This window comes from Callionymus lyra, chromosome 2, assembly GCF_982586985.1.
Source record: "Callionymus lyra chromosome 2, fCalLyr1.hap1.1, whole genome shotgun sequence".
Classification (NCBI taxonomy): domain Eukaryota; kingdom Metazoa; phylum Chordata; class Actinopteri; order Syngnathiformes; family Callionymidae; genus Callionymus; species Callionymus lyra.
In genome coordinates, this window is record NC_141819.1 from 10,839,881 (window position 1) to 10,851,667 (window position 11,787).

The 11,787-nt window shown below is 36.3% G+C and overlaps 1 protein-coding gene across 1 annotated transcript in view; it reads left to right on the forward strand.

The window, feature by feature from the left end:
• Positions 1-2,979, forward strand: part of ptprsa (protein tyrosine phosphatase receptor type Sa) — a 267,112-nt gene extending 264,133 nt beyond the window's left edge. The window contains exon 35 of the mRNA XM_087783494.1: positions 259-2,979. Within this exon, the coding sequence (XP_087639620.1) occupies positions 259-327 (69 nt within the window). The 3' untranslated portion in view covers positions 328-2,979. The remainder of the gene's footprint in view (positions 1-258) is intronic.
• Positions 2,980-11,787: the final 8,808 nt, after the last annotated feature.

Sequence of the window (11,787 nt, forward strand, 5' to 3'; positions counted from 1 at the left end):
ACCTCACATCATTTTTTAAGATCAGGGCGCCCCCTACTGTCCTCTGGAAAATATGACACTGTTTCGTGAAGATTCATCGACACATCACTACAACAGAGTTGAGAACTTGTGTATTCTGTTCTTTTAGTACCAAAAATAAAACAGGGAATTGTTGTATTTTTTGGTAAGTGTCGTTTCTTGAGACAACACTAGTCTTTTCACTCAAACCTCGTGTTTTAATGACATTTACTTACTTTACTTTTTGTTTTTCTCCGGCAGGACGAGTACCAATTCTGCTACCACGCCGCCCTGGAGTACTTAGGAAGCTTTGATCACTATGCAACGTAAAAAGCCATCTCTCCAACCAATCCTGTCGCCCCCCGACCCCACCCCGACCCCTGACCCCACCCACCACCACCACCTCGACAGTCTCCTGAGCCATAGAAACTTGAATCTTGACACGATCTGCCACTTCGAATTCTGACGAAAAAAACCACAAGTAGAGTTTTGCTCTTTTTTTTTTTTTTTTTTCTTCTTAGAAGTTGAATCTTAGAAAAAAAACGTGTCCACCTACTGAAAAACAAAAGCAAGCTATGGCTCTCACGCTGTGAGGTTCCGATCCAAGCGGCCACCTTTACCTCAAGTGTTTCAAGACGGAGGACGATGTAAAAAGAAGTTGTGGACTTTCTTTTCTCTCTCTTCTCTGAAAAACAGTAACTAGAGGACGAGGCGCTTGGATGTAGCCGGGGTGACATTCTCTCGTCGTTTTGATATTAATGGCTGTAAATGAGTCTTTTTTTTTTTTTTGTGAGTGGAATTCTTCTTTTTTTTTCTCCTCCTCCTCCTCTCTTCCTCTGAGGAAGGACAAAAAAAAAAAAAAAAAAAAAAAGAGAGAGAGAGAGGAAGCGCCAGGACGCTCCCATCTGGTCCCGGGGTGGGATGTGGGGGAGGAGACGAGGCGAACGACGAGATGCGGAATCACACGACGGCCTCTTCCAAAAACACGAGGCGACGGCCATTTATCAGGAAGAAAAACTCTGGATTTCACAACAAAAAAAAAAATCATCTGTTGCTCAAGCTCGACTCGTCGGTCACCATGGAAACCCACTTTTATTCGTTTCCTCTCATGGATCTTCAATCTTTTGGACACAAACCAAACACAGAGGGGTTTTTGTTTTTGTTTTTCTTTGTGTACAAAGATCTACCGTCGACATTTTTAATTTTCCAGTCAAGAACCAAACATGCTGCTTATCAAGTGTATGCTGTACGTGAGAGAAGATCCGCGTCATCATCCCTCCGTTCAAACCCACTCTATAATCACGTATCTCCGTATAAAAGACTCAAAAGTCGCGGGTGCAACGCTTTTGTGTTTCGTGGTTGGATTAAAAAAAATGGGCCCTCTCCTCGTGCTCGGTTAGAGGTGGATAGTTTTTTTATTTTGGACTAAAAAAGGAAGTTTCTTGCACATTTACCTTAAAAATCGAGCAAGTTTTTTTTTCAAATCGGTGTTGAACGATGGACAGAACTGTGTGTGATTTTTTTTTTTGTTTTCCCGAAAAAAAACGCCTTATTGTTCATGTAACATTATAAAATATATTGTTGCTTAATTTTAATTTTTTTTAACAAAGCTATTGCATTTTTTTTTTAATACTAGTAGCTGAAGAAGGATAAAAAAAGTGCTTATCTGTTCATATTATGTTCAAAGACATTCTATTTTTTCACTGTAGAAATGGTGTGTGTGTGTGTGTGTGTGTGCGTTTACACACGCGCACACACACACATACGCAGAAATATATAAAAATGCAGAAAATATATCCAAACATAGTATGAATTAAATGCTCCTTTTATTTTTCATGTTTTACGAGATTCTCTTTTTATTAACCATTGTGTGTTTCTGATGAAATGAACGCTCGTCTTTTTAAAAACCTTTTTTTTTTTTTAATTAACCATTATTTACGACATAAACTTCACCCGAATCTACATGTATATAACAAATATATAGATTATATGTATTTGTCAGAAATTCCTAAGACAAGACGAAAAAAACAAACAAATATTCATGTTTTCTCTCCTTCTCAAGTGTTCTTTTTTCTTTCTCCTGATCTTTAAATACCGTTTGCCTTTTTTTTTTTTCTTCTTCTTCTCTTGCCTTTAATTTCCCTCGCCAGCAGCGAGATCCGGGACTCGTGCCAGCCTCTCTGTTCTCGTACGTTTTGGCGAGGGCCGGGAAATCAGCGTCGGTATATACGACTAAATCAAGGCCGGGAAAAGTCGATCCATCTGAATTATTTCCTCGATCCCAACACGACTGTTAGCGTCGGTCTCTGCAGGTGTTCCAACGTGAACTGCGCTCATATTAGAGAATATACGGTACCGTAGACGACTTCCATCAGGCCTCCTTTTCGCGCCCGGAGGCGTCTTTTTTTTTTTGTCTTTCATTCCTTGAACTGCTTTAAATGACCGCTATGCCAAATATTTCAGTGACTTCTTTTCGTTCCGCATCATTTCGACGTCATCTTCTGGATCCATGTTGTTTATTTTCAATGTGACACAGACAGGAATCAGGACTGAAGCAAACTAAAGGGGTAACCACGACAACCAAAAGAAGAAAAATAAAAAAGTGCTGCAACTTTTTTCGCGAAACCTTCCGATGTGTCTCCACGACCCCCTTTTTTTTTTTCTTGGAAAGAACGTGTTTGTGCGATTCATCTTCATGTACAAACGATCCAGACCAACAACTTTGGACTTCGTAATATCTGCGATCATTGAAGACACTTGGGATTTCCTTTCTTTTTTTTTCATGAAAACATCCCGGGAGTAGAACATCACGAGAGAACAGAAAACAATTCCCAACTCTGCAGAATAGTTTTTGTTTTTTTTCTTGCTAGGAGGGCCGTGTGCGATTACTTTGAAATGTTACTTCTAACTGAAACAATACTTGGTTTAAAGCCACTGTGTATGTAGATATGTTGACTTTGTATTAAAGAAATGTTGTCTGAAGATCTGCCGTCGAGTTTGTTCAACTTCTAAACTTGTTTAACTTCTGTGTCGTTGTCGACTGATGCTGAGACTTTCTTACCTTATGAAATCAGAAATCTTTTTCCAAGGTTCATTACTTGACAATCGTTAGTGATGTGTCGATGAAGCTTCATGAAACAGTGTCATTATTTCCATTAGATGTCACTATTTGCTCTATAATCTATTGCTTTGGAAAACTCTTCTATTGAAACCTCACATCATTTTTAAGCTGAGGGCGCCCCCTACTGTCCTCTGAAAAACACTCCTTCATGAAGCTTCATTGACACATCAGTAACGATCGTAACTCTTGAGAGAAATACTACTGTCATTGACTATAGTGATGTGTCGATGAAGCTTCATGAAACAGTGTTTTTCAGAGGACAGTAGGGGGCGCCCTCAGCTCAAAAATGATGTGAGGTTTCAATAGAATAGTTTTTGAAAGCAATAGATTATAGAGCAAAGAGTGACATCTAGTGGACTCAGGTAATAATGACACTGTTTCATGAAGCTTCATCGACACATCACTAGTAGATGGAACTTGGATGGAAACCCTGCGGTTATTGATGTTGACCACACATCTAAAATGAGTGTATTTGTTCTGTCTTTTGATCTATTTTAGCCTGAAACAAAATGGTAGACTGGGGTGTCTTGAATGCCAACTTGGGGGTGACGGTCGCTTGAACCTGGTCTGATGGGCTTATGAAGCTTCATGAAGCTCTGTCTTCAGTTTCACAGCTACTTAGGTTGAAATTTCCATATTGTAAACGATATCCCAGGGAGTGTCATCTAGTGGGTTCTAATACATCCTCCTTTGTGATGCATTTTCAGTAGTGATGTGTCGATGAAGCTTCATGAAACAGTGTCATTATTTCCTGAGTCCACTAGATGTCACTCTTTGCTCTATAATCTTTTGATTTGAAAAGTTATTCTATTGAAACCTCACATCATTTTTAAGCTGAGGGCGCCCCCTACTGTCCTCTGAAAAATATGACACTGTTTCATGACGCTTCATCGACACATCACTACCAGCTCACTTCAATTCACGCCTATTACAGACAAGATTTTCCGCCTGTTCCCCTGAAATGCCTCAGAATTGTTGAGTCTACGTACTTGATGAAATAAGGGTCAATTTCTATAATCATTTTTAAGGGATTGTCAAGGTCGTTAGAAGGGATGTTTCAAAAATTAGCACTTGAGGTTATAGCACTTACGCTATATGACCACTAGAGGGTTCTGCCTCCCGTCACCGACACCTCCTAATCCCATTACAGCGAAACCTTGCCAGTAGTTATCAGACAGAGATGATTAACTCTTTTAGAGCAACTTCAAATAGGTACTAAAATATAGCCAACATAAGATTGACCTTGAAAGGATTTTATGTGGAACACAGCACTCCAAAAATCTGTCAAAAACGTCTGCGCCGCGAGTCATCGTAGTATCGCCTCACAGGTATTTTATTTCTCGAGCACCTGATAAATACGGTCCAGGTTGAGCCGATAATTGGCAGGTGTTCTCTCGCTCGCTCGGCTTCGACTCCCGAGGACCGGCGTTGCCACGACCGATCTCTCTCACAATTATACGCCGATGACTCGCCGTCGAAGTCTCTCGTCGCCAGAAAAAAATAAAGACAATCTGTAGCAACACGCTCGGCAAAATCGCGGGAGATGCTGTCATTCATGAAAGGGTAATACGCTCTGAACGGCACTCTATTTCCAGCGCCGTGTTGCTAATTGTCTGCTCGTGGTCGCGGCCCTTTTCTTCTCCGACTGGAGAGGCAGCCGAGCGAGCCGGTGCGAGGAAGTGAATTAGGGCGACGATTATGCAGTGATTCAGACGGCAGCTCATTAGGACGCAGCTAAGCAAGCAATCAACGAATCGATGTGACAGTGGACCCGAAAGCCACAGAAATGTATAATAAATGGCAAAGTGATAAATTGGATTATTCACAGTCCCGTGGCAGAACTCTGTGGCTCGCGAATGACGAATCCATCCAGTGGAGCCGCGAAAAAAAAAAGTCGAGAAGAACCGGTTGAGAAACGGCGTGTGAGGCGTTCTAGACGAGCCTTAGATGTCCCGGAGAAAGAGGGGATTCAACTTTTGTTAGCCAGCAAGAAAAATCACCTTTTTTTTCAGATGCACAAAATTGAAAACTGTTAGAAACTACGGCTTTCAGTAGATTCATTTTTTTTTTTTTCATTAATCTCTGTTCGGGCTCTGAGGTCTGTGGATCAGAATCTACTGATGGTTCCTGAACACGGTTCAGGACCAGAGGAGAGAAATCCTTCCAGACTGTTGCTCCTAAGCTTTGGAACGATCTCTGTGTTTGATGATCTACTCCTTCAAGAAACATCGAAAGACATTATTTCAGTTATTAGTTCAGACTTTTCCCTGATTTTCTGGAACCTCTGTGTTGTTCTCAGTATTATCTTGTCCTTTAAGGTATATATTTTATTGAATATTGTTTTGATTGTTTAAGCGCTTTGTGACCCTGGTCTGGAAAAGCGTTAAATAAATACAAATGACTTACTTACTTACTTACTTACTAACTTTGTGAATTAATGAATTAGTTTGCTTTTCTTCCACTGACTCGATCCGTTGACAGACAGATAAAGAATCACAATCAGTGTATTCAAGGCAAAAACCAGGGTTTCTTTAAACATTTTCATAAAGTCTGTAAAAATCAAGACCAAAACAAATCACTCTTAGAGATCAACTAATGTGAAAACTCCAACTCTCATGACTCACATGTTTGAAAGGTTGAAGTCTTTCTCTCCAAGATGCAGTAAGTCCCTCATCATGACCTTATTTTGAACTTATTACTTTAGAAAGTTGCTCTGAAATCTGGGCGAACAAGAGGTTACGAGAGCGGATGACGCAGCTACGTATATCCTCCTCCAGCCAGCTGTAATCACGCCCCGCTTTGTTTATACAACTAGTCCCTTGGAGGTGAAGACTTCCGGGATTGATGACGCTCTGTGACAGACCTTAATGTTTGACCAATTACAGCAGAGTATAGTTATAGATAATTAAAATAAAAACAAAATACAATTGATTTGTCTGATGAGTTTGACCTCATGAGGGCCTCATAAGTGTTTGGCCCCCGAGCTTCTTTAGACCCTCCAGTTTCCTCCCACAGTCCAAAAAAGCGCGTGAGCATGAATGGTCTTTATAGCACCAGTGTGATCCACCTCACTTCCTGACTCAAGCTCCGCCCACTGTGAATACATTGACTATATGAAGGTGTTGTTGAGCTGTCAGTCAAACACACTCTGTCTGTGTTCCAGTGAGAAAATGTGCTTCAGCGTTACTTTCTATTTTGGTGAGTTTGGCTCCGAACTACTGAGCAGGTGGTGATGGTTCTGTGTCTGAGGAGCCACTGTGTCAGGCACACTAACAAGAGTATCTGCTGCCACCTGCTGGTCGACACACGCAACTCCTACAGTCTGATGTCATTCCGTTCAAATATTCCCTCATTTTTTTCTACTCGCCCTCATGTCGACTAATGGATTATTTTCAGAGTAATTTCACCCACTTCACCTGCATCCTTATCCATGATGTCATCAGTACTTATTTTATACTTGCATTTAAGTAGTGTACTTGAAGTTTACTTTTTACTTTCCTTAGAAAAAAGTACTATATTCAAGTGTAATATGAGTATACTTATTTTATACTAACAATGAAGTACTAAACTTGAAGTTTATTTTTACTTTCCATAGAAAAAAGTACTATATTCAAGTGTAATATGAGTATACTTATTTTTATACTAACAATGAAGTACTATACTTGAAGTTTATTTTTTACTTTCCTTAGAAAAAAGTACTATATTCAAGTGTAATATGAGTATACTTATTTTTATACTAACAATGAAGTACTATACTTGAAGTTTATTTTTTACTTTCCTTAGAAAAAAGTACTATATTCAAGTGTAATATGAGTATACTTATTTTTATGCTAACAATGAAGTACTATACTTGAAGTTTACTTTTTACTTTCCTTAGAAAAAAGTACTATATTCAAGTGTAATATGAGTATACTTATTTTATACTAACAATGAAGTACTAAACTTGAAGTTTATTTTTTACTTTCCATAGAAAAAAGTACTATATTCAAGTGTAATATGAGTATACTTATTTTTATACTAACAATGAACTACTATACTTGATTTTTATTTTTTCATTCCTTAGAAAAAAGTACTATATTCAAGTGTAATATGAGTATACTTATTTTTATACTAACAATGAAGTACTATAGTTGAAGTTTACTTTTTACTTTCCTTACAAAAAAAGTACTATATTCAAGTGTAATATGAGTATACTTATTACTATACTAACAATGAAGTACTATACTTGAAGTTTATTTTTTACTTTCCTTAGAAAAAAGTACTATATTCAAGTGTAATATGAGTATACTTTTTTATACTAACAATGAAGTACTAAACTTGAAGTTTATTTTTTACTTTCCATAGAAAAAAGTACTATATTCAAGTGTAATATGAGTATACTTATGTTTATACTAACAATGAAGTACTATACTTGGAGTTTATTTTTTATTTTCCTTACAAAAAAAGTCCTATATTCAAGTGTTATATGAGTATACTTATTTTTATACTAACAATGAAGTACTATACTTGATGTTTATTTTTTACTTTCCTTACGAAAAAAAGTACTATATTCAAGTGTAATATAAGTATACTTATTTTTATACTAACAATGAAGTACTATACTTGAAGTTTATTTTTTATTTTCCTTACAAAAAAAGTCCTATATTCAAGTGTTATATGAGTATACTTATTTTTATACTAACAATGAAGTACTATACTTGATGTTTATTTTTTACTTTCCTTACAAAAAAAGTACTATATTCAAGTGTAATATGAGTATACTTATTTTTATACTAACAATGAAGTACTATACTTGATGTTTATTTTTTACTTTCCTCAGAAAAAAAGTACTATATTCAAGTGTAATATGAGTATACTTATTTTTATACAAACAATGAAGTACAATACTTTAAGTTTATGTTTTACTTTCCTTAGAAAAAAGTACTATATTCAAGTGTTATATGAGTTTACTTATTTTTATGCTAACAATGAAGTACTATACTTGAAGTTTATTTTTTACTTTCCTTAGAAAAAAGCACTATATTCAAGTGTAATATGAGTATACTTATTTTTATACTAACAATGAAGTACTATACTTGAATTTTATTTTTTACTTTCTTTACAAAAAAGTACTATATTCAAGTGTAATATGAGTATACTTATTTTTATACTAACAATGAAGTACTATACTTGATGTTTATTTTTTACTTTCCTTACAAAAAAAGTACTATATTCAAGTGTAATATAAGTATACTTATTTTTATACTAACAATGAAGTACTATACTTGAAGTTTATTTTTTATTTTCCTTACAAAAAAAGTCCTATATTCAAGTGTTATATGAGTATACTTATTTTTATACTAACAATGAAGTACTATACTTGATGTTTATTTTTTACTTTCCTTACAAAAAAAGTACTATATTCAAGTGTAATATGAGTATACTTATTTTTATACTAACAATGAAGTACTATACTTGATGTTTATTTTTTACTTTCCTCAGAAAAAAAGTACTATATTCAAGTGTAATATGAGTATACTTATTTTTATACAAACAATGAAGTACAATACTTTAAGTTTATGTTTTACTTTCCTTAGAAAAAAGTACTATATTCAAGTGTTATATGAGTTTACTTATTTTTATGCTAACAATGAAGTACTATACTTGAAGTTTATTTTTTACTTTCCTTAGAAAAAAGCACTATATTCAAGTGTAATATGAGTATACTTATTTTTATACTAACAATGAAGTACTATACTTGATGTTTATTTTTTACTTTCCTTACAAAAAAAGTACTATATTCAAGTGTAATATGAGTATACTTATTTTTATACTAACAATGAAGTACTATACTTGAAGTTTATTTTTTATTTTCCTTACAAAAAAAAGTACTATATTCAAGTGTTATATGAGTATACTTATTTTTATACTAACAATGAAGTACTATACTTGATGTTTATTTTTTACTTTCCTTACAAAAAAAGTACTATATTCAAGTTTAATATGAGTATACTTATTTTTATACTAACAATGAAGTACTATACTTGAATTTTATTTTTTACTTTCCTGAGAAAAAAAGTACTATATTCAAGTGTAATATGAGTATACTTATTTTTATACTAACAATGAAGTACTATACTTGAAGTTTATTTGTTACTTTCCATAGAAAAAAGTACTATATTCAAGTGTAATATGAGTATACTTATTTTTATACTAACAATGAAGTACTATACTTGAAGTTTATTTTTTTACTTTCCTTACAAAAAAAGTACTATATTCAAGTGTAATATGAGTATACTTATGTTTATACTAACAATGAAGTACTATACTTGAAGTTTATTTGTTACTTTCCATAGAAAAAAGTACTATATTCAAGTGTAATATGAGTATACTTATGTTTATACTAACAATGAAGTACTATACTTGAAGTTTATTTTTTATTTTCCTTACAAAAAAAGTCCTATATTCAAGTGTTATATGAGTATACTTATTTTTATACTAACAATGAAGTACTATACTTGATGTTTATTTTTTACTTTCCTTACAAAAAAAGTACTATATTCAAGTGTAATATGAGTATACTTATTTTTATACTAACAATGAAGTACTATACTTGACCGATTGTTTTCTGCAAAAAGGTAATGTAATTAAATCAAGTTTTGGGGGCGAATTGATCAAGTATCTACAATTCTGAAGCCTCAATATGTCATTTTGGAATCTTAAGTTTTTATATACCATAAAAAAATATAATAAAGTATGTTAATCTCTTTGGAGAGGAGGAAAGTCTATCACCAATCGTCCGTGAAAACGGTCCTGCATTATTAAAAAGTCACTTCCTGCCTCCTTTTTTATTCCTACTTTGTCTCAAATATCATCTCCATCAGAATTAAGCTCATCCAGCGGAAGTGTAATGGTATCTTAATGGCGGGACCAGAGAATAATGGTGGAGACTGAAAATGTGAAGTGCTCTCTGTGTAGTCTTTAGAATGGGGGGGAGGAAGAGGGGGAGGTAGAGAGGGAGGAAGAGAGGGAGTTAGAGGGGGAGGGAGAGAGAACATGAACGCCAGAGAACAACCTCCTTATAAACTATCTGGACACTTTAAATATCCCCGCAGTGTTGGATGAGGAGAGTAATGGAGTGTTGGGCTGAAAAATAACTATTATTGTTAGTGTCTTGTGACACGATCCCACTGTTACGTCTTCCCTCGCAAACATATGAAGAGCGTGAATCAAAAGAAGAAGAAGAAACTCCGGGTTAAAAGGTTGAAAAACAAACTTGATAATGTGTTTTTTTCTGAAGATTAACTGATCAGTGACAAAGTCACTAAACATCAGATTCATTTGTTACTTGTTGAGCAAGTTCTCTTTTTCCACAAAACAAACATTTGTTGGGTAAATGCTAGGAAGTATGGATGGATGGATGGATGGATGGATGGATGGATGGATGGATGGATGGATGGATGGATGGATGGACGGATGGATGGATGGATGGATGGATGGATGGGTGGGTGGGTGGATGGATGGGTGGGTGGATGGATGGATGGACGGACGGACGGACGGACGGACGGATGGATGGATGGACGGATGGAAGGGTTAATAGATGGAATGCACAAATGGATGGATGGATGGATGGATGGATGGATGGATGGATGGATGGATGGATGGATGGATGGATGGATGGATGGATGAATGAATGAATGAATGAATGAATGAATGGATGGATGGATGGATGGATGGATGGATGGATGGATGGATGGATGGATGGATGGATGGATGGATGGATGGATGGATGGATGGATGGATGGATGGATGGATGGATGGACGGACGGACGGACGGACGGACGGACGGATGGATGGATGGATGGATGGATGGATGGATGGACAAATTGATGGATGGATGGATGGATGGATGGATGGATGGATGGATGGATGGATGGATGGATGGATGGATGGATGGATGGATGGACAAATTGATGGATGGATGGATGAATGGATGGACGTACTGACGGATGTATGTTACAGACGAGCAGTATGGAGGTATTTGAATGTTTTAAGTGTCTTTTTGGACGAAGATGACGACGAAGACAACTGAGCTCCAGTGGCATTAAAATGAACAAACATTTTTGTCTACAACTCTAAAAAAGAACAGATTACTCCGAAAATAATCCCAGCCCTTAGTCGTCATGAGGATGAGTAGAAAAATGAGTGCATTTTGGGTGAACTATCAACTAACTAAAACCCTTTAATTGACTGTTCATTGACCGTCACGAGTGCCTTTCAAGAACTTTTTATCACGGCTTCCCGGAACCTCCTCCTGAAGGTTGAACATCTGTCGGTCCCAGAGCTAAATCTAAATCTGTAAGAGACCAACAATCGATGGATAGGATAAGGACCTCCTGAAGATGGCAGCGAAGAGTAAACTCTGTAGGTTAATAACTTACATCCAGCCCACGGATGCCGACTGGGGAAATACAGCAGGAAGAGCCAGAACTCGTCGCGTCAGCCATTTCTCCCTCTAAAGGACAAAAGTACAAACTCGTCAGTAGCAACGCAAACTTGGCCCTCGACGACTAATTCAAAGCAAAAATGATGGTCTTTGTGTCACAAAGGTGTGCATAATAAAAGGCTCCGGAGCGAGCCCTCGGATGACGCCGGCTCATGAGCGTATCGATGAAGTCAGCGAGGAGTTG